Source organism: Meleagris gallopavo, chromosome 1 (assembly GCF_905368555.1).
Source record: "Meleagris gallopavo chromosome 1, MGAL_WU_HG_1.1, whole genome shotgun sequence".
Classification (NCBI taxonomy): domain Eukaryota; kingdom Metazoa; phylum Chordata; class Aves; order Galliformes; family Phasianidae; genus Meleagris; species Meleagris gallopavo.
In genome coordinates, this window is record NC_139404.1 from 3892225 (window position 1) to 3916514 (window position 24290).

The following is a 24290-nucleotide window of genomic DNA, read 5'->3' on the forward strand; positions in this document are numbered from 1 at the left end:
TAGGGAAACTCAGACATAGAGCAGCACAAAATCGATTTCTAGAGACCATCAAGCAAAGAGCCTCTGCTGGAAAGCAGTGCCAGTTGTGATCTTGGTGTTAACAGACTGTCAACACTGTTTCCCATAGTAATTTTTTATTCCCATGGATAAATACCTACAATTCACCAAAGAGCCCTTTGAAGTTCACTATCAGACACTATTTGCTGAATTAGCTCAGATGTGTTTTGACCCTGACAAAGGTTTTATTTACCCTTTTGGCTACTGTTCTATTTCACTCTGTAGCACTATACAGAGCCTAGAGCCTCCTACAGTGAATGACCAGAAATGCTAACAGTGTTGATGCTGCAGGGACCCTTTTAACTCTCAGTTTTGTGCAGGGCACTGCTTTTCCAAGGAAATCAGAAAGCACAATATAAGTGTGACTTATGCTGTGACTCTCAAGACGCAGGTAGGGGATGTTAGACTTGATGCAGGGGGAGATTCCTTGTGCCTGTGGCCCTCAGTCTCCCTAGGTCCACACAGAAGTGGAGAAGTCTTCCAAGCATGGAGATCTGCATATCTTGTTCTCTTTGTGAATGTCACTCCAAATAAATGACAGCACCAAGAGTGATACCTACATGGGAAACTCGTGGGAGAAGTTTGCTGCAGAAAGGCACAAACTAGCCCTTCCCCTCCATGTCCACATAACGCATGGCAGAGTAATGCAGATTCTTGGCTTCTCAACTTGACAATCCCCTAAGTAACCCTCATCTGGTGAGATCTGTTTTGAGCAGGAGTAGGATGATGTCTGGAAAAACTGTCCTTTGATTATGAATACTTCTATATTGAGACCAAGTTAGTCTGGGATGTGCAGACTTGTGGCTTAGTTTTAACTCACATGTCTCAGCTCTGCTTCATGTACAAAGTGCAGACATGCCAAGTGCTTTCATGTATGCAAAGTCAACACAACAGATATTTCCTCAGTTTAAGATTTGGTTGCAGCAATTGCTCTAGCTCACTTAGCAAAAAGCAGGATTTCTTTCAGGCAGTTTCCACCTTGGAAAGGTTTGAGATCTAAGTAATGTGATACATAATTATACTCATTCTCCCTACTGGCTGCAAAAACACAATGGAGAGATACTCTGAAATTACTTCATGCAGTTCTGTGTTGGCAATGAATAACATGAGTCCACTTCCAGGAGACATCTGCATGAAGGAGGAACAATTGACCATTCATCAAGATTAATGAATCTACTGAAAACAGGTGGCCCTTGTTTCAAAAGCACAAATTTTTGGCTGTTGTAAAATTTATTTTATGCTCCAGCACAGATCAGAGATGGGAAAAAGCAGTTAGCATTCCCAGCTGGACTTGCTGCTCTGGAGAAGGGAGGTGATCCACACTCACCTTTTCATCTAAAGATTCTACCTCCTGCCAAGATGGCTAAGCCAACCTGATGGTGTAGCTGAATGAAGAGGAACAGCAAAGAGATCTCAGCCTCTTAATGCTTACCTTACCAAAGCTGCCCTTTCCCAACATCTTGTGCAGGACAAAATCTTCAATGGTTAGTTTTAATTGCACTTGGTCCTCTTGCTGCTCCAGGAGCTGTTTTCCTCCCAGGTCTGTCTCTATTAGAGACACTCCCTTCGTCGTGCCCTCCACTGGAGTCTCCCAGGAGATGCCCTGTGGCTCTGAAATACACATCAAAGCATTCAAATAAACCCTGGGAAGTAAGAAGAAAATCTCCAGAACTCTTATGCGGTATTGTAAATAGTTCTAGAAAGGTCTTTTCAGATATATGGAAATGTGGTGGACAGATCAAGTGAGTAGATTGTCTCTGCTCGCATACAGCTTTCTCTCCAAAAGAAATTTTGCTCCAGCATAACTTCATCTTCTTCAGTGGCATTATTCCCACTTTATGAAGTCCTTCATCTGTCCTGCTTCATGGTAGCAAAACATGACCAAATCTTTCATTTCTGGCAGCCCTTGTTCTTCACTCCTTCTTCCTGGTTGCAGTTATGATAGGATCCCATTTCTTTTGAGACCTCTTCAAGACCCTTGGCAAAACTAGTGTGTGAAACAAATGGGACAGCATCTTCATATTGGGTCCATGCTCTGGTTATGGAGCCTTAATGAAATATTCCAGCTGTCCTGGAGAGGAATTATTAACAGTTTCTTCAATACTTCATTTCCTTGGATGTTTGTGAAATTCTTGTCCCTTACTGGATTTATCACTCTTACTCAAATGCATATACTTGCTGTACTTGCTGTGCTGTCCTAAATTGTTGAACAAGAACACTAATCATCAGATAGACTCACACGTTAACCAGATATGAATAATCTGGGCTTTACTAGTTCACACTGATTCATTCAGTTCTACCTGTAGCCCATAGAAAATGAACATAGATGAGGGCACCATTAATTTTTCTCTAAGGGGCCAAATGAAATAGACAGTACCAAAATCTCAGGTTGGATATTAGGAAAAATCCCTTCTCTGAAGGAGTGGTCTAGTGCTGGAATAGGTTGCCCAGGGAGGTGGCTGAGTGATGATCATCTCGAACAAAATGTTCAAGAAACATTTGAATGCTGAACTAAGGGATGTGATTTAGTGGGAGAATATTGGTGGCAGGTGGACGGCTGGACTAGATGATCTTGTAAGTCTTTTCCAACCTTGGTGATTCTATGATCCTATGAAAATCAGCTTCTGAGTCTTGATAGGCTTGTGCTGTATGGTATAAAACCTGGAGCACTGGTGTAATATGGCTCTGCTTCAACAAGAGCCATCTGGAATTTTGCTCTAGGGTCGGTTTCTGAGTAGTTTCAGGATATTAGCATCACACGTGGAAGTATTTTTTTTTGCACTGAGAAAGAGATTGATGGTGGGGCCATCTCTGGTTAGGTTTAGAGCTAATTATCTACTGCTCCAGCCCTTACTTGGTTTAAATATTAATTCAGTTGTACCTCTCTTGTTTTCCCTCCCCTTTCTGGTATGTGTATTTTAAAGCTTGTGGGAGTCTACAAAAAAGTTTCAGAACAGTGCCCCACAAACCATGAAGCTGGAGCACTTCTGAAATGAACTTCTGTATGGGACGCATAGATTTAACTAAAGATGGTGACATTTGTGAACCTAAAATCCAGAGTTCTCTGATCTGAGCACAAAGCAGACAAACAAGGAGTCTTTCCAGGACTCAGTTTTCCTAGCAGGTCACCAAGCCCTCAGTAGCTTTGTCCAAGGTCTGTTTATCAATGCTTGTCCCCAATTACTCATTTACAGAGATTTAGGAAAAATCTCTGCTCCTGTAGCAGAGTGTATTTGCACCTGTATTTGGGTGAATAAAGTGGAGATCTGTCAGTGGTTTTCAGAGGGATTGGATATCAACTCCTACCTAAAAATCTGAGATCAGAAAGAGAATTGGCCAGAACGATCAAAGGAACTCTGAACCTACTTTTTCAAGGTTAGTTTCTCTTTAAATATCCCATATATTATGGTTTATGAGTCCCAGGAGAAGAATAAACACAATATTGCTGGTGGAGGTATAAGGTGCGCTGAAGTACTGTGTCACAATGAGAGTTTAGGGACTAGATGGATGAGTAATGGTTGGCATGTCACTAAAGGCTGGAGAAGACTTGAGGGAAGTGCATACTAACAGACAGGAAAGGAATCTTTGAGGTCTAGGGTCTCTGAGTGATGTGGCTGGGAGAAGTTACAGATACCCAGAGATGAGAAAATAGATGTCTTGCTTTAAGTGGGAAAGATACATAAAAGATTCATTGGCTAATAAATTTTCTATCCTTGCCACCTCCACTTAACTATGTAAAAAGATTAATAAAGGCTACTGTACCGTACCACTAGGGTAAATTACCTTTTTTTCCTGTTGTAGATGCTGGCACTGCCTGAAGAGGTGTCACCTCCCTCACTAGAACCGGGAACCCAATTTCAAGAGGTCCATCCCTGGATATCTGTTCAGTATCACGCTGACAGCGAGCCTGGATGGCAGAAAACAGCAAATGACTTTTGAGCCAAATGTTATGTTCTGAGTTCTTATACAGTTTCCTCTTGAGTGTGACTGTCATAGAAGCCAAGATCTAGAAGAAGTCTTTGCTTATGAAAAGAGCATCTCTGTACCCATTGTATAGGGGTTTGATGACCACAAGCTTCATCAAAGCTTCTTATGTGTGGGGGTGTTAACAAGTGTTTGTAAAGCTAATATAAAGATACCTTATTCTGCAGAGTGGTCTGTGACCCTAGTTAACCAAACAAAGGCCATTTTAACATCTTCCTTCCTAGTAATTCTTTATGAAGAGAAACCTGGCAGAACACTGGAGGCTGGAACGTACTGCAGGCTTTTCCCTGTACACTATCTGACTGTCACTTTGAGAAACTCCTTGTCCTGGGATGCTGTAGAGGATAAGAGTTTGCCTGGATTCAGGAGTGATGAAACAGAAGCAAGGAAATGGAAAAGGACTGAAGGTTATTTAAATACTAAAACTCTACTTATGCCTCAAGAAGTTCCCATGATCTAAACTTCTGGAAATAAGGGGTATTTTAGGGAAAGTACATAGTGTTTGCATTCTTCACCTCTCAGTGGTAAGTCAAAGATACAGGGCAAGGAGCTGCTGAGAGCCAGCAGATAGAAAATAGAGAAGCAAAAGCAGGAAAAAAATCCTAGTTGGAAGTTTGGCAACTCTATTTATTGCACAAAGATGAGGATATAGAATTAAATCTGGTACATATACTCCCAGGAAGTTACAAATGGAAAAACATCAACTGTGTGTATAAAGTTGTTGCCTTGGGATATCTGAAGAACCAAAATATGGGTGGGGTACCTATAAACTGTATCCCTGTTTGAAGATACTCAAGAGCTAAGAGGCACTTATCTTGATTTAGAGTGTAAATTTAGATGAGATTTAGAAAGAAATTCTTTACAGTGAAGGTGGTGAGAAGCTGGAACATGTTTTCCAGAGAAACAGTGGATGCTTCATCTCTGGAATTGTTTAAGGCTGGGCTGGATGGGGCTTTGGACAATGTTATCTACTGGAAGGTGTCCCTGCCCATGACAGGTGTGTTGGAACTAGATGGCCTTTAAGGTCCCTTCCAACCTAAACCATTCTATGAATTATTCTATGAATTCTGAGTGGCTTTCTCTTCCATTAATATTAGAGGTTGCCAGCTGCATCTATGAAAACTTCTTACCTACAGTGTTCCCTTTAATGCCTTTAATTCTTGCATTGTGCTAAATGTTGGGCAATTGATTTTCCTTTCTTCACATCATATGATTCTATGATCTCCATGACTTACTTACCTGCTGAGTGCTGCCTATCAGTGCCAGAGCTTCTGCCATTAGTTTCTGGTTAACTCCACAAAGGTTTGCTACTTTTGTCTGGCACTTATGATGGACATTCATGCAGCATGCTGAAAGAAAGAACAGAGGTGTCAGGACAACAGAGGACTGCTGAGCTGTAAAGGGTTCAGCATCACGCTGAGTAGGAGCATGCACTGCTGTTGGCCAAGTGTAGAGACCAACCACATGAAGAGAAGTAGGCACTGAATTGTTCTTTTGTACTTCTGAGAACTGACTCTTCAGCCTTGTGGACCACATGTCCTTCTACAGAACCTCCTCCAAGGATGGTCCTCTTGACTGCTCCTTCACCACCCTGATATCATCTCAAACATATCTCAGAGAGAAATGAGATTTGGCTCTTTAAATTGAAGACAACAGCCTGTTTCCATGTTCAGCTCAGGAACTCACCATCACACTTCAGTCCTTGCCGTGCAAGGCCCCAGAGCAGCGTGCCACAGTGATCACAAAACGTTGGGCTCTTGTAGTTGTAGACTTTGAAGCGGTGAGGCATGTCAATCTTGAACCTCTCCTTGTGGAACTGCAACAGAAAAGCCATGTTGGTGAATCACTTCTGTTCACCTCAGTTCTACATGAAAAGCTAACAGTCCTCAAATTTGTACCACAGAATGTGAAAAATTTACTGCCACTTTATTCTTGACTGGGTAATTTAATCCCTGGTTTTGATTTATCCAATCAGACAGCTGTTTGTACCTCAGCTACTCACCCCGATGCCCCTAATACTCAATGGAAAAACAAGAGTACTTCCCAAAATGATTCATCCTGAAACAGATGTCTACATTTGTTTTTATTAATCACTCTCTGGAAAAGCCTATTTTTTTTCTTTTTTTATGTAGAGAGTCAAAGTAGATGACAAAGCTAGATGTGATTACCTACACTAGAGACATGAGAAGACAGGTGAGATGATTCTCATCTCTAAAGATTGTAGAAAGAGAACAAGTATTAGGAACTGGAGAAAAACAAAAGCTGCAGAACACAGTTAGGAGAAGGAAGACAATGGTCCTATCAAGAGTTTAAGTTCTGCTTTTGCCCACCAAAAAGAAGCCTTATTACAAACTGATATAAGAAAAAATAAATTAATAATGGGGATGCTAGATCTTTCTCTAGATGGTTTTGAAATCTCATGTGACACATACAGGGATATTAAAGTACTGCTCTAAAAATTCAATGTGATATCCTGCCTAACACAGGATAGTGAAGAATTTCCTCTAAGGAATTTTCCACCTCTTGGCCATAACCTCCCCCTGAGCTATACTTCATACATAAGAAAAATGTCAGGCCTGATTCAACGACTGCTTATTCAGTGGCTGCATTTGAGTAAATCACAAGTAGGAGTTAATAGAACCACAGAGCATACAAAAACCAAAGGATGCAGATCAGATCACATCACTTGTAGTTCAGTCACATACTTTGCTTCAGCAGATGTGTAGGAGAGATCTACATGACACTCATTTTAAAAGCAACCAGATAGTAATACATACCATTGTTTCTCTGCTATTTACTGCTGATCCTGTACACTTGGCTATTACTTTATCAATGCATTTCTTGTGAATGGCAGCATTACATTCTGAAAGAAAAGTGTGTTGTGGCATTAATGCAAAAATCTCTTAAGAAAGGATCAAGTAAATGATGATAACAACAACAACAACAAAAATTCTTACGTCTGCATTGGTAGCCTTGTTTATTCAGACCCCTGAAATAAAGAGAGAAATGGTTAATTCTGAGTTTTCTGAAAGCTTCCATATAAGAAAGGAGAGTAACACTTATGAAAGAAATGGAATTAAACAGTCTTGTTTTTTATCAGTCTTCAGAGAGTTTCTCTAATCTAAATATCTTCATTCACTCTAAGTGCTGGCAACTGTGGTTTTCACACCCTTTCCAGTATACATTCACATACTGAATTTTGCAACATCTAAATAGCAAAGTAAGCTGATTACAGATGCCTGTACATTAGGTCAAAACCAAAACTATTTATAAAAAGTACACTAAAAAATGAAGGGAATTTTCACAGTTGGAATTACAACTCTGAACCACATCCTGGAAATGATGCAATAATTCCTGCATTTATAATGCCAAGGTTGAGGTCCTGCTGCCCTTACTGACAATAAGAGCACAGATATTCAACAAAGGAGCAGAGCTGCTCCCTCATGTTAAAAGGGGAAAATGCATGGATCTATTTTCATTTACCACACAAATTCGTGACAGACAGAGCAGAATGTAGGTTGTGGAAAGAAAGTGGCTGTGAACTCATGGCACTTCACATTATGGATTTTGGCCTGTTTGATGGCTCCCCTGCGCTGATGCAAGGAGAAAAAGGCTTCATTCTCACAGTCAGTTAGGTCCTTTGCATCTAGGAAAAGGAAACAGAAGATTTGTTAGGGTACAATGCCCAGGGCAGGCACTTTGAGAAAATGCAGTTGATAAAAATACTAAATGTCTGAAATTGATGATTCTCTCATAGGAATTGATATTTTTAAGAAACACTTCTTTCTGAAGCCTACACAAAGCTTGTTTGGATGTTTTTTGTCTACCATTCCTATAGGAACACTAACGTTACAACGTGGGATTTTAAACTCCTTTGAATATTCATAATGCTATTTTGAAACACAGACCAGAAATATTCCAAGAAAAGGTAATTATCAGCTAAATATTACATTCTAGCTTTGTATAGCACCAAAGAACAATAAAAAAAATGAATCACATGTATTTATCTGTCTACAATATGTATCATCTATAAATGCACACAAATACACATGTATACATATGTTGGTAGATACATAAGTGAGTACTTAACAGAGTTTTCAATGTGGGCATGTACATAGATTGGATATTATGAAAAATTTCTTCTGAGGAAGAGTGATGAGGCATTGGCACAGGTTGTCCAGGGAGGTGAAAGAGACACTGTCCCTGGAGACGTTCAAGAAATATGGAGATGTGGCACTGGGGGACATAGTGGGCATGGTGGGATGGGTTGACAGTTGCACTACATGTCATTAGAGTTCTGTTCCAACCTTAACGATTCTATGAGATCTGGGAGTAAGCATTTTATGTTCCGAGGATACTCTTTTCTAAGTTATTTTTCCTTACCAACAGTTGTTTTACTGTTTCCCATGTTACCATGTTTTATTTGCAGTTCATGTTTAAACTACTCAAAGCAAAATAAGCCAACTCTGGTTGCACATGCGTATACATGCGCACTTATGCACATGCTCATATCTACAAAGCTAGATATACACACAATACCTCAATTTCAATTTCTTTCTTCATTTAATTGTGTATTGTACAGTAAGTTACTTAGATATTCTGTGGAAACTGGCCCCCTGTCCAACCTGTCCAATCTGGTGGTTATCCTGCTCTTTTTAGTTACAAACACAACTTGTGGTTTCTAAGCTTTGTAATATGTTCCTGGAAATGGAAGGTTCTTCTATATACCTATAACCCACAGTTTCATCTCACATCTGTGAAAGACAGCAAGAACTTTGGCATCAGAGACAGGAGAACAGGACTGACCATTTTGGTTGCAACCCATTTCCTTCAACAAATCAAAACACGTTTTGCATGGACACTGAACTCAGCAGGTGGGATTCAGTCCTCAGTGAAGATATCTAAATAAATGTGTGTCATTCTGTGCAGGATGACTAAGCCACTTCTACACGTCTGTGGAGCTCTAGCTGGTGCAGACACTGGAGCCTAGTGAATGAATGACTCGGCTCACTGTACAGCAGGCATGTGCATCTGATCAGATGAATCACTCTCTTGGTTCCTGTTTTGCCTTGATTGCTCACGATTTTAGGCATACAACTTACATGTCTATTTAGGTGTTGCCAACTGTAAGTTGTACCCTATCCTTTATGACTGCTATAGAATGCACACCACAGTACACGCTTTATGCATCTGTACATGTACTACAATTTCAAAGGGAACCAGCTCCTTATGTATTTATTCTTACTTTGTATAATGAGAAAACATACAATTTCAGTGGTAAAACGGCCAGAAATTTGCCTTGCAAATCACAGAAGAATAATATTTCTCCCCAACGTACAACAGAAATTACATTTCTGAAGTGTTCATTTCAAAACACAGTGATAGTTCCTATGAATAAATCAGTAATAAAGACATCATCGCTTACAGTGAATACACCATGTCTGTTCTGCATAACCAGAAATCACATCTATCAATTAACAAATAAATTCACTTGCCACTGATTTCCAGGAAGTATCTTGCATTCATCAGCATTCGTCCCTGCGGTTTCAGTTCTAGCTGGTTGCGATAAATGAAAAACAAGAAAAAAAGACAAGTGTGATCATTATATAGCTATTCAAACAAACAACTAATTACTTCATATGACTCAAGCTACCTCTAATTCCCAGGGCAATTAATGAATGGATGCTAATTCCCTGATTGCTCATGCTGGTATGGGAGAATATAAAGAGGCAGCAACAATTGTAGAGGGACAAAGTTAGATCACCTCTTATCAAAACTGTATGATAATACCAATAAATGTGACTAAAACAGAGAAATAACAGGCAAGTTTTAAGACGGTAGATCAGGACCAGCAAATCTACAGAGACAATTTTGTTATTCCCTGTGGATTATGCAAGGGGAAAGTGAGAAAACCTCTGAGAACCCAGAATCATCAGACAGGTGCTTAAAAGAATGCTGAAATCTTTAGAAACTTGGGTCTACAATTCCAACATTCATTACAGTCAGTATGAGTGATGCTACAGACTTTCTCAGGTGTTTTGGGATCTTCCTATTGAGTCTAGAAATTTCCATCTATTCCAATCTTCATGCATATTTGCCTGTTTTAAATCTGGGTCCACCCATCTGGAAAGCTTTCAAAGATTTCTTCAGCCTGAGAACCACAACAGTGCATTCCTGACATAATTGGGCTACTTCTCCTCCTTACAGGTGAAGCAGTGCCATTGCACAGAAAAGTAAGAAAGGTGTTATTTTCTCCCCACTCTTCTTCACCAAGCTACAGCCTTTCAGATCTCTGAATCCTTGGGTTGGAGTGATCCTGAACAGGACACTTCAGTTTTCTGTTTCAGTCCTAAGTATCTTAATTCTTTCCAAGATATGTGTTAAAAGTGCAATTCTCTATCAAATCTTGCCCTTAAGTCTTTTAAGTAGCCAAGGCATTTTTGACATTTCTGCTGTCTGTTTAACCTAAGCAGCTTAGCTTGAGAACTAGCAGGAGAAACAAAGCAAAAAACAATTCCAGGAAATCAGTTTACCTCCAAATGTCTTCCTACTTTATTGTTATTCATGACATGGCAACAGGATAATACACTAAAGACTTTTATCAACAGCTTTCTTGCTTGGACTGTCAGGGCATACAACCTTATAGTTAGCATCCTTATGAAGACTGTTACTTCCAATTTATTCCACTATAATTCCAGTGATTTTGAAGGAGTTCCTCTGCCATAATTCTGAACTCAGGCAGCTGTGAATCAGTTCCTCGATATTAGATTAAATTTTTAAAGCTGTTTCCCCAGAGCACATAGAATAATTCACATTTAGCCACTCAATTACCAATTTTCCCCAGTGAGTTAGCTAAGTGAAAAGTAATATGTGGGCACAGCTCACGTGAAACAGAATCCTTGCTAAGAGAGAGCACGTTTCAATGTAACAGCAGCAGACAATATAAATGTGCTGTGCTCTTTTCACTGTTATGCACGGAAGTTTTTCTTTCAAATCAAATGCAAGCAGGCTCAAAACACTATTGCTTGGATGGTAGCCATCTCCTTCTGCCCTGTTGTTGACAGTCTGACATATAGACGCAAGGCATTCCCCCCACCCCACAGCAGCTCCCCATCACACACTGCAAGAGGAGATAACAGTGCTCACCCATATTTCTGTCTTCCCATTGCTCTTTTTGCACCTCTCTGCCAGCACCTTGAGTTCCACTGTGGTCTCTGAAACCATTTCAGCACTTTTATCCTTGACGACGATGTGCATGACCCTGCCGTTGTTGATGTGGGCATCAAAAGTGCTGTTCCAAGGTGGGTACATGGTGGGTTTCTTCTGCACATACACTTGGCCATTTTCTGTTAACAAGAAGTGGTTTGGATTGAGTGGGCTTGCTCTCATTCGCACTAAGGCCACCATTCTACAGTCCCTAAGACACATTTGTTTTATCAACCCATTTCAAGGTCTTTCTCCGGGCAGGAAAGGTGATGGATTATGTTAGAGCATCTTAGGAAATTACTGTGTGAAGTGAAATCTGGGAAGGGTTTCACCTCACTTAAGGTGTATACATGTGTATGTTCATATCTGTTTTTTTTCTGAATATTGGCTGTCTTCAGAGCCAGTGGAAGGAATTTAGTCACTATAAATCAATGGAGTTAGAGTGCATTCATTTGCCCAAATACAAGCATCTGCCTTAGAGAAAAACAGTTTCTGTTCTTGAGTGCATTAACTCCACTGAGGAGATACCAAATGTAGATTCCACATGTAGATGTCCATATCTAATCAGACAAATCCCATGATACAACAAAATACCCACATCTAATCAGATGAATCCCACCACCCACAATCAGCTACATGTATCATCTGTCCCATGGCAATGCAAAATGAAAAACGTTTACCAAAGCTGGATGTGCTTTGTGATTAGCTTCAGCCGTACTGCACAGATACTCAAATGCTACACCTAAGTTACCTCAGAGCAGTTAACAATAAATGCTCTTACAGGTGTTTTTCAACATTAATGATTCTGTGATTCTATTCCATGTATTCAGTTCTGCATATAGGCATGGCCTGCCCTCTCTGTTATGTGGCAATCATTTGGTGTGGAGTTTCACTGTCCACACAGAAGAGAACGTGACTCTGTATCAGGGTTGTTTGTATGTTGTACAAGCTTTGGAGCTGATACGCTTCTGTTCCCTGGGTATGACATTTCTGCCAAAAATTTGCATATCAGAGTATCAAAATACAAATGTTTTGAATTTCATCACTGTTGAGCCACAGATTTGCTGTGAAGTCAGAGAACTGGAGAGCAAACAGTGAACAAAAAAAACCCAACAAACCAGGGAGGCAGCTATTTCAGATAGTCTCTGCTCTATTCTCATTTGTCCTGTGAGACAACCCTTGTTGTCTTTTGCTTCTTTGAGCTGAGCGGATCAACTCCTCATGTTGGTCATGTTGAGATAATTTCTGGCATTTAGCACTGGGCTTATGTCAATGTATATCAGACACGTACCTCTGAGCAAACTGAACTGCCCCCAAAGTCAGCAGATAGCACTGAGAGTTTCCAAGGTGTGATTCACCAGATTCATTCTAGCTGTATTCCTTAAGAAGAGATGAATCCCACCACCAAAATCCCTGTTTGCTCCCCTGGGCTACAATGCAAGGGTAGCCAACTTGTTCAGGAATTGATATCCTTGTAGAAGGCTGGAAGTAGGACAGACGTATCCCACCATGGCCTCACCTTGGCTTAGTCAACTTAAGATGAGTTTAGACATCAACATGACTGGAGGAGCCTCTGGGCAATCTGATCTAGTATTTGATCTAACAGCTGGCAACCATGCCTGTGGCAGGGGGTTGGAACTCCATGATCCTTTAGGCTCCCCCCAACATAAGCCATACTATGATTCTATGATTCAGATACGCTCTACCAGCAGCAAATTAAGAGCAACACCACCTAGGGGTGATACTGAGATGAATTAATCCTGGGAAGTTCCTGTTGCTATCACTGATGCGATGAGTAGTGGCACTGAGTGACATGGTTTAGTCACTCAGTGATGGGACATTTAGACTAGATGATCTTAGTGGTCTTTTCCAACCTTAACAATTCTATTAGGATTAGCAATCAAATCCTCTGCTGCACCAGAGTGCTCTGAGCAGCTGCCACAAAATTGCAATTACACCTCAGCTAACAGAAATCTTTTAATAGGATGATGTCATTGTTCCTGTATTTCATCCTCATGAATGAAAAAAAGTTCTTTCAAGTACATTTTTTTTTTCTCATTGGTAGGGTATTATTATTATTTTCATTACTACCACTATTATTAAATGTTCTCCACAGCTCAGAAATTATATCCATTAGTTTGCATATTTGTTTTCATTAGATGCCAGAAAGCACTTTCAGCTCTAAGACAAATAAATATAGGTCTGTTCTGCCCAAATTGACTTTATTCACTTTTGAACTGGCAGAGGCTTCAGTTTGAGTTATGACTCTTTCAAAGGTCTCATTAAAGCAAACAGTCAAACCAAGCACAGAGCTGAAATAGATCATATTTCCAGTGAAAAGTGAGATTTTAGCGATATTCTATCATGCAGCATTTTCTTTCCTTCTGAATTTACCAGACACATCTTCCAAAATCACTGAAAGTGTAATTTCAACAAAGCCAGTGTTCAATGTTATAAATGCTGACTTTTTTAAAACAGTGAGATACTGAATCGTTTGAAAAGTCTGAAGTTTATTTTTTAAACTACTTCAACACCCACTGAAGGTTTGAGATATAGAGCTTTTCAAATAATAAAAAGGGATTTCTGAGTTGATTTAACTTTTAAAAGAATCACAGAAGTCAAGTTAGGAATGTATCAAAGATTTAAGGTAAATAACAGCCAGCATAAGAAATTCCCTAACAATGAAAGTCTTGATCTCCATGGGTGTTGAAAAGCAGAAGTGAAGAACTTCTCATCCTCTCACTAAGCCTATACATAAGACTAAGACATGCATAAGACATATAAGAAGTCTTTTCCCAAAAGGGACATACCAGCACTGCTCAATTATGAAAAGTGTGTAACAATCTGTTATCCAGACAGAAAAAAATAGCTTAGGATAAGGTTTCAGCTTCAAACATTTCACAGAGTACAGCAATTACACAGAGACATTAACTCCCTCTGCAAAGCCTGGGGATGTTTGAGAGCTTTTATTTAATGGTGGAAGTTGTTGGATCTGTCAGTTCCTCAGAAAATGTGATAAACAAAGACAGCTCTTCCAGGATATTTCTAGGACACCCAGATTTTATCTGTCTGAAATCCCAACTGACAAAACAACAACAGCTGCTTGTATAAAAGTGAAACTGAGTACAGCACAGCTCATCAGCTGTGTCACATGCTGGGACTCGCAACTCAGTTGATAAAAATCTCACATTGAAGACAGAGACTTTGTTAAGCACCATCTTAAAATCAGATCTTCTTGCACAATGTGCTGAGTCCAACCTTGCCCCATGTTTAGCCACAAAAAGCTCTTTATAAACCGTTATAAAGAACTTCCACGTGCTTCCCACACACCAGTAATGGCACAGTAAGGCACATGTTTTGTACTAAAGCTCACATGCATGCACGTTTAACACCTCCCCACTTACCTGACTCCACGGCTTCTTTAACCATCACAGCACAGTAAGGGTTAATCACCTCCCCTTGTGATGGCAGGTAAGGGCCACTGTCATAGTTGGATAAACCAATACGCAGAAAAGGAGACATGACAAGTCCTGTGTCAAACAAAAGATAAGGCAATATTTGGGAAGAGTCTAAAAATTCCCTTGGTTTTAAACCAGCCTCTTATCTTCACCAGTCAGGAGTAGACCAGCCGTTAGTTATCCACCCAGCTGAAGCTGTCTGACTTCCTCCACTGTCCCATGAGATGATGGACTGACCGAGTGCTGCTGAATGTGTGCAGTGTAATGTAACGTAGCTGTCAGCTTAATTACGGAGCTGAACTCATCGCAAGCCTGGAAGGACCCACGATAGCAGCTCTGAGGGCTAGCGACTCGACATCAGCTGTCAGAAATGAGAACAATACACAGAAGCCAAATCAGGGCTTTCTTGGCTGGGACAACCTTTGTTGTAATTTATGTTGAGTCATGTGCTCATGAAGCTGTAAGCTATGTGAACAGAAAGGGTTTTGGGAATATAGGGCTGTTGGAAGCCTGGAAGTTGAACATGAAACCGTGAAATAACTGCATACTATTTATATACAGCATGGAAATAATCTTAGGCTTCCAACTGACTGGGTGCTAACCCATATTCATCAGTGAAACTATAAAGAGAAAATTCAGCTTGTATGAGCCATACTGTGTAGAGGGCGGAGCCAAAAAAAGGGTCTCAGGATTTAGACAGCTGAAAACAGAAACATAAAAACCAAGATGCCAGTAAACACAAAGCCTTTGGGTTTGTCTTCTCTGCAGGCTCTCTGAGAGCTTCAGGTAGAAAATTGAGTGAATCCAGCAATTACTAACTGCTGTAGGTGGTGCTCATCTTTGTGCCATCTGGACCCAAGGACTGGCATTTACCACCCAACTTTTGTGCAAACTTCTAAGCACATTATTCTTGGCTTCCCTTCCAGACAATGGAGTGCAAGAGATACTTTGAACTTCACTGTAGATGTCTGTGCTTTGGACCACCAAAGTTAAATAAACTACCAGCAGCTGTTATCTGCCAAATACTTTATTCAACTACAACAGTAAAAAAAATAAACAATACGTGGGGTGGGATGCAGCCCAAGCCTCTTCTGCCTCTTACATATGAAATGCTCCATGCCAACGATAACATATCAGACAATCAACATTCATTGCTGGGAATGACATTTTCTTACCTGTAAATGGTATTTCCTGATATACAAATTCAGTCTTTGGCTAGAGAGGCTTCTCTGGTCATCACAGTTGTTGAAAACATGGAAAGGATTTTCTTGGATGCAAGAATGAGGGTAAGAGTTCTTCTAGCGTGGCTGACTTTAAATCTTTGACTCTCTGTTCAGGGAGACAGGAAACAGGACCATCAAGGAAAGAGGAAAACTTGAGAAAACAAGATGTAGTCTTTTTCTTGAGTGTCTTCACTCTTACCCAGCAGCATGGAGTGATGAGTTTCCATCAGTGCCAGTGCAAAAGTCCAGGGCAACAGTGAAATTCAGAACAACTTCCTAGCCATAGAATGTCCCTGTTCATTGAAGACGTGTTGGACTGAATGACCCTGAAAGGTTCCTTCCAACTCAGACGATTCTACGATTCTATGAACTTTGTGTTAGTGCATGGCCAAGTCTCAGCAGGTTTTTGTTCCACTTGCCTCCTGGATATGATGAGATCTTCTCCTTCTTCCTGTTTTATGAAATGAAGACAAACAGCTACGATTAGCACTGGGACTGAACCACCGACTATCCTGTCCTGAATAATCACAAGTATTGAGCACTCTGGCTGCCACACTTTCTGAGACTTTTGCAAACAGGTGCCTGTGCAGCAAACTGCAGTTATTCTCTGATAGCAATTTGAGAAGAGGAGGCTTTGTTGGAGGTTCCCTAATTTTTTTACCTGACATAAGGACAATCCATGCACTGACAACATATGAAGACTCTCCTTCCCATGTGATCTCTCTGAAGAGTTTTGCAGGCACATGTTATCCAAGTGCCTCATGAACTTTCTCTGGAAGCCACTTGCATTTAGATATTCAAGTACAGGTAGCTCTGCGAGGAGATGTCATGGTTTTATGATTTTTGGTTGTCAGCATTCCACATCATAACGTGAACTGTCAACAGAAGGGACATTTGTGACACTGCACAGTAGTGCAGAGTAGTCCATGGCATAAAGTCTGAAATTTCACAGAATCACAGAGTTGTAGGTGCTGGAAGGGACCTCCAGTGATCACTGAGTCCAATCCCCCTGCAAAAGCAGGCCCCTATGGCAGGCTGCACAGGTAGGTTTTCCAGGTGTGTCTTGAATATCTCCAGAGAAGGAGAATCCATAATCTCCCTGGGCAGCCAGTTCCAGTGCACCATCACTCTTACTTTGAAGAATTTCCTTTGCATATTTGTCCGGAACTTCCCATACTCCACTTTATGGCCGTTTTCCCTTGCCCTGACCCACCGCCCACACTGAAAAGGCCATGTCCCTTAGTCTCCCACACTTAAGATACTTATGAACATCAATAAGATCCTCTCTCAGTCTTCTTTTCTCAAGGCTGAACAGACCCAGGTCACACAGCCTTTCCTCATAGGGGAGATGCTCCAGGCCCTTTATCATCTTTGTGGCCCTCCACTGGATTCTCTCCAGGATACCCCTGTCCTTCTTGTACTGGGGAGCCCAGAACTGGATACAGTGCTCTAGGTGAGGCCTGACCAGGGCAGAGTACAGGAGGAGGATCACTTCCCTTGACCTGCTGGCCACAGTCCTGCTAATTCACCCCAGGATCCTGTTGGCTCATGGCCAACCTCTCATCCACCAGGATCTCCAGGTCCTTCTCCACAGAGCTCCTCTCCAGCAGGTCATGTCCCAACCTGTACTGATACTTGCAGTTATTTCTTTCCAGGAGCAAGACTCTACACTTACACGTTTCTGCCTTTATTGAGAGAAGCACAGAAATCTGGTCAAATTAGGTAGGAAAAAATCTCTATAACAGGAATATTTTTATTATTATGTAGTTAAAATTGTGAAGACACATTGTCCTACTAATATCATTGCTATAAAAATTGAAGTTTAGATGTGCTACATAGTACATGTTCAGATCTGTGGATCTGGTCCCTAAATAGTGGTATTTAAAACCAAGAAAAACTAAGCTGGAAACCCAGCTTCCCAGTGCTATATTTCATTTTGGCTTTGCACTTAAACACCTCTGGAGCAGGTTTCCTGAAGAGATTCTGGTTTCTCCTCCAACCTTAGAGATACTCAAAGATTGTTTGGACATGGTCTGGGCTACAGTGTCCAGGAGGCCCTGCCTGAGCATTGCAATTGGACAAGGTGACCTCCAGAGCTCTGTTCCAGTCTCAAACAATCTGCAATTCTGTGAAACCATACGCGGCACAGATCTCACTTAATCCTACATGTCCACGGCAGTGGTGTCTCCATGTGAACAGTTATCTGGGCTCCTGACAAAGGAACAGGGAGAAACCAGCACCCCATGGTGAACTGGACTCATTTTAGATCCCTCTGATCTAGTGTATGCTGAATCTCCGTCTCATTTTTGAGGGCAAAGGGACCGACTGGGTACAATCAGTTCACATGTAACACTTCCATTGCAGAGATGTATTTTTGATCATGTTTCCCAAGCCATTACAACTTTCAGAAATTCCACTGCACTGTATCAGATCTGCAAAACTTGCGTTAGGATTTCACACAAACTAGGCTACCACATGAGATGTTCGGTAGCCACCATGAAATAGGCAAGCATTTCCTCCCAGCTGCAAAGCATGTAGGTTTGGCTCACTCAGCACTAGCTGTAGGAAACCAACAGCTGCTTGTATAAGCCTTGCAAAATCTGGCTAAAACCTGTCTAACTCCAAAACTTAGTGTTGTACCAGCCTTGTGTGAGTGCTCTGCCCTGGAATAATTTCTTCACTCTGTCTAATAAATCAGACAAATAATCAGTTTCCTGCTTCTCTCTCTCTGTCTTTCCTGAAACCACCTTGGCTTTGGCCCAAACATCTGTTTTCCAGATCATCTCTCCAGCATTTGCCACTACAGTACTGCTGCTTGGCTCAAATCCACAGCCATAAACAATTAAGGAACGACACTAAACTCCAGAAACAGCTCACTGTAATAGCAACAGTTTAATTTTAAGAAGCAGCTGCAATAGATATAGAGAGTGTCTGCTTAACTTCCCAGTGGAAATGGTACTACTGTAAGGTATCTGAAAATTGAGGATGAAATGCATCCTTTAATAAAGGGCCACCTGCAACCTCTCCTCCAATAAAAAAACAAATGCAGCTTACTCTGTTTTCAGCATACACCCTCCTTCGTTGGCACAAGGGAGCTATGCTCACTCTGGTGAACACCACAATATATGGAAATCCTTCCTGGATGGTATTAGGAAGTAATAAAGTCCTTAATAAAGTATCCTTAATCAACTGTGGTTAAGGAGAGAGGAAGAACTGAGCTGCTGCTTGAAGTAAGCAGAACTGCACTGAAGACAACTGCCTGTTGAAGCATTGATGCTTCTGAGTTTCACTGAATGAAAATGGACGCAAACATGATGCAGAAAAAGGATGGCAATTTACTGAATGAGGAGCAACTGAAAGTGAAAAGTTAATATTTCCAGATTTGAGAAGTTGGTCTCTTTTTGAGGCAAAGCTGTGCATACAAAATCAATTCATTATTTGAGGATCGGTTTCCCCAAGACAGAAAGAAATCAGGAATGACAGAAGAAGGGTATGAACTTTCCCCCAGCTCCTGACAGGCATCTTCCAACCAAAAGGACAGATCCTTACCCTGCAAACATCTGTTTGTATGGATGGTGGACATCTGAATGTTAGCATAACTCAACATACCTCACAGTCTTCTTGAAACTTTCAGGAACTGTCCTTATGAGTGATACAATACTGGATGCTAACAGAGATGGCTAGGGTCTCTGCTTCTCTCCCCTGCCTCCTGATGTCCCACAGCCCATATGTACAACTAGGAACAGGCATATAGAAACGTAGAATCATTAGGGTTGGAAAAGACCAGTAAGATTATCTAGTCCAACCATTGATCCATCCCCACCATGCCCACTAACCATGTCCCTCACTGCCACATCTACTCTTTTCTTGAACACCTCCGGGGTGTGACTCCACCACCTCCTTGGGCAGCCTGTGCCAGTGCACCATCACTCATCCTGAGAAGGTAACAAACTCCTTCAAGTGACCTTTCTTTTGGGTGCCTGTACCACCCATCGTTTCAGTGAAGATAAAAACAGCTTGTTTGCAAAGGAAGAAGTTCAGAAACTCTCTGGGTGGCACTCAGAGCTTCTCATGCTTTTCTTTTACAATGGTGTGGGTCAGGGGAGGAGGAGGAAAGGGAGGGGAATTTGTGCAGCTGTTGAATTTCCCCTCTTTTCAAAGTCAGCCACCCTATTTGCAGCCAGGCTCACAAAGGTAGTGGAGGGAGAAGGTAAGGGAAGGCAAAGCAATCAGTCTCTAATGGAGTTGGTACAGTAGCAAACTCCTGGGAACAAACAAGCCTCCCAGAACTGCAGGGAACTATTTGACTTCAGCATAGAGGTGGTACTCTCCAGAATAACCATGGTTTGCAGACACAGCAAAACCAGGTTAAGCATTTGCCATATAGAAATGAGGCTTCTAGATTTTTCTGGGGCCCATGGTAGGCATGGGAATAGGGGATTTCCCTTTAAATGTCTCTGGGCCATCTTGTGATGCTGTATTTAGAGCAAGCTGAGTGTATCAGTGACTAGTCTATATATAGCATTCAGAAATGGCTGTTTGGACATTGCTGAGCTCATGTGGTTTCCTCCTGTTGCATTTGTTGTGCACAAGTCAAGACAGGAGCCTGAGGTCTATTTTCAGATTTAGAAGTGATTTAGCTAAGGTGGAGTTAATGTGAGTGAACAGATTTATAGTTGTTTAAAGGTTGGTTTTCATCCCTCTGGAGAAATCACACAAAGCAGGAGGATGCTAGTAATGCCAGTGGTCATCCACAGATTCTAGTATGGGATCTACAACACCTGAGGCAGATGCTTATCCTTACGTTTGTGCTTATCCTTACATTGCCACTTAACAACTGTTGTAAATGCACCTAAATGCAGGCTGTGTACAGCTTTCCAACCCATCTCAGAGTGCAGGCTTTCAAACTTCCACTAACACTGTGTCAGCTATTTGTGTAGGGTATGGAACCAGGGAACAGGTTTATCTAAAAGTGGCCCTTCTCTTTTTCTGTACTTGACAAATGAGTTTGCAGCTGAATCCGTTTCCTGGCCTGACTAATCCTGTGGATCTGCACTTGCAGGGAAATGCATGAAATAGGAATGCCACAGTGGGAAGTCATGCAGCAACTGCATGTTGGTAGGGATAGATAGGCTGGGAAACTTGGGCTTCTCTGTTACATCCACATGAATATATGCAGACAATTGCAGTGTTCATCACTCCAGCTTCCATCTTGTCCACTAAGAGGTATAAGTACTTGTGGGATATCATAAAATGGTAGAATGTCTTGGGCTGGAGGGACCTCAAAGATCATCTAGTTCCAACTCTCCTGCCATGGGCAGGGTTGCTAACCACTAGATCAGGCACTAGACATACTTCATGCTATCCTGGAAAAAACATCAGTCAGTTAGGCTGACTCTATCCTGGTATTATTATTTCTCCACTAGCAGGAATCACTAAATCTACCCCAAAGAAGCTCAGAATCAGAAAAGTCCTACTGCTGATGTTCGAGTGTCCAGTGAAAAGAACCCAGACCTTAGGGCTTAATCTAGAAGCAAGTGTATTCATGCCTAGCAGCTATGATAGCTTGAAAGAGTAATGAAATATAGCAGGGTGGGGACCCCGCACTTCCTGCCTGGCTTTCACTGCTCTGAAAGTGACATTAAAACTGGAAAGAGGGTTGAGAGGGACACTCCTCATCGCCTTTTAATTTTTTTTATTTTTATTTTTTAAAAAGAACTCAAATTCTTCCATCAAAAGGACAGTCCTTCAGAAACACCTTTTGTTCTTCCGGAGACAATGTGAATTTTTCTCTCTGGAGAGGCAAGATTTTAAAACCCTTGTTATTTCTGTCAACAAGAAAGAGAAGCAGAGCAGACTTGCCAAAAAGAAAAAGCAAAATCTCTATTGGGAATATCTTCCTGTCTTTGGAGCTAGGTCATAACTGAGTAACTCCAGCTTTCGTGTTTATAATATATGCTCTTGAAACAAAGCAAACTTGTCCCCTCACCTCTCCCACAGGAAAGAGACACAGCTATTCATTTTACTCTTTGGTACATATTTTCATTTTTTGTGAATTACTTTCTCTTTTGGGTGCAGATTATTAAAAGCAAGCTGTTGGCGTTGCTTTCTTATTTTCCCAGAGAGCTTCTGATTAATTTAATTTCCAGCATCACTCCATTTCTGCAATATTTGAGTCACACAGATTCCAAAGAAACACTTGAAAAATAATTATCCCCATTGTATTTATTTACAGTTCTAAATTCTGTATTATCTTTCAGGCTTTGACTGTCTTCTAAGACATATAGGACAAACTTGAAACGACAGCGCCTAGTTTTTCAAACAGTGCACTTTCAAAGAGCTAGTTAGTGTAATGAAGGAAATAAAGATTTCTTGAGCTGAGATGTAGCCACAAGATCTCCTTTTCTTTGCTCTTTCATATGTTTGCCCAGCAGTTCCTGTAAGATTTTGAGACACCAGTTAACAGACTTCTTTGTGTTTTTAAATGACAGAATTAGAGTTTGCCTCAAATACTTTACCGTCTTGCTCCAGCACGGCCGCTAATGCTCTGAACTGAACTTCCTGTCAGCCTACAGCTCTTTTTCTCTTTCTTTCCATTAAAATAAAAATAAAACTTAAAAAAGTTTAGAGGAAGGGGAAGGGCCATCATGGGACATATTAATATCGCTCCTTCTGCAGGCGTGGTTTCATGCCTAGGCTTAACTCTGTTCAGCAGTTGAGGCATTTAATATTTTTACTTAATCTGGAAACCTTGTAAATGCATTTGGACCTAGGCTCATGGAAATATTAGGCTGGAAAAGAGCATTTTGCTCATCCCTCTGCCTCTTGATAGACTATATCTACATCATTCTTATCATATCTCTCTGGCCATCTGTCGGAATAAAGCAACCTCTGTGCCTGGTATTACCACATATTCCCTAAAAATATGGCTAAATTTGACACATAGGAACCTCAGACTGCAAATGGAATCCATGTCAAGCAACCACACTTTACAAGTGTGTGGTACAAAAGATTTAGGAGACTTCTTTAGGAAATTCAGGCACACTAGCAACTTGAGCATTACCCCCCTGAGCACTCGACACAGCTCATACTTCCCAATTAGCACCAGAATGGGTATTTCAAACCATTCAGCCTTCTCCACATCCTTGCATTTTCAAGTTTACTCTGCTAAATACCTTAAAAGCAGAAATACCTCCTCCATGGCAGCTCTCCAGCTTCTGCCTTCCTTTTCTGCTCCATCAATCTCTGCCACAATGGTTTCACTGAAATCACACCGAATCCTTTGTTTCCATCCATCTCATTACTCTTTTCTGTAGATGTCACATTTATGCCTTCTTTTGTCAAGACAACTACAAGGCCAACCTCTGTGCCTTTCCCACTCTAAATGACCTGGGACTCCAGAGATCTTTTTATAGAAGCTTTGACACATTATTCATAGTATGGCCTGGGTTGGAAAAACCTTAAAGACCATCTAGTTTCAACCCACCTGCTGTGGGCAGGGCTGCCAACCACTGGACCAGGCTGCCCAGAGTCATATCCCCTCTTCTTCAGTCGTAACAGAGCCCAGTTTAAATTGTTTCTATATTACAAGGTAGTTCTGAATCCAATTAGGCTGGAAGCTCTCTTCCCATGTATAGTTTGATGTCCTTTCCTCATCATCAGAACCTCATGGCTGTTTCTAAGAGACTTTCCATCTCTCTCCATATCTTCCCACCCTATCTATCACTGATCCATCAGTTTCTTTCTGTGTAACTTTCTTCACTTATTTCCCTGTCTGGGGGGAATGCAGTGTTCTGACTGGGAATATGCAGTGGGTGGAAGAATGCAATACAAAGGTCAGCCAAAATTCATTTTAGCCCAAAGTGCTGAAATCAGAGGGTTTGTGTTCTTTTTATTTCTCTTTGTTCCTTTCTTTTTTCATAAATCATGTCCTGGCTGCTAAAGCAAAATTTCATGGATTTGGCTTCATGCTATGTGAAGAGAGAAACCAACTCCCTTCTCCTTCAGACTCTCAGTGTTTTCCCTAGTAGTTAGCACAAATTAAAATAGTGTTTTGTGAGCTCAGAAGGTAGTGCAGCAACTCACATAAACCAACAAATATTCAGTCTTACATTAGATATCTTACACTGTTTATCTTGGTACCACTGTGGCTCATGATCTGTAGGAAGCATGAAGTATTCACATCTCAGCAGAGGTCTCCTAAACAAGTTAAGCCATGCAGAGTGCAAAGAAGATGACTATTCCTCCTGCACACAGAATTGTAGAATCTTTAAGGTTGAAAAAGACCACTAAGATCATCCAATCCAACCATCAAACCATCAATATCACACCAGACAGAAAAAATTTCAGTTATGCACTTGGA

General features: G+C 41.1%; 1 protein-coding gene across 4 annotated transcripts in view; it reads right to left on the bottom strand.

The window, feature by feature from the left end:
- PRKCQ (protein kinase C theta) overlaps positions 1-24290 on the bottom strand; it is a 49276-nt gene that overhangs the window by 16075 nt on the left and 8911 nt on the right. For 2 of the 4 annotated variants that reach the window (XM_003201835.5, XM_085215049.1), the window contains 12 exons: positions 16128-16379; positions 15881-16034; positions 14652-14777; positions 11188-11387; positions 9537-9597; positions 7525-7687; positions 6999-7030; positions 6819-6904; positions 5728-5857; positions 5281-5390; positions 3841-3964; positions 1490-1668 (listed from right to left, as the gene is read on the bottom strand). In XM_003201835.5, the coding sequence (XP_003201883.3) occupies positions 1490-1668; positions 3841-3964; positions 5281-5390; positions 5728-5857; positions 6819-6904; positions 6999-7030; positions 7525-7687; positions 9537-9597; positions 11188-11387; positions 14652-14769 (1203 nt within the window). In that variant the 5' untranslated portion in view covers positions 14770-14777; positions 15881-16034; positions 16128-16379. Of the gene's footprint in view, positions 1-1489; positions 1669-3840; positions 3965-5280; positions 5391-5727; positions 5858-6818; positions 6905-6998; positions 7031-7524; positions 7688-9536; positions 9598-11187; positions 11388-14651; positions 14778-14857; positions 14978-15880; positions 16380-24290 lie in introns of those variants that run through there. The other 2 variants (XM_085214973.1, XM_085215118.1) reach the window with 2 other exon arrangements.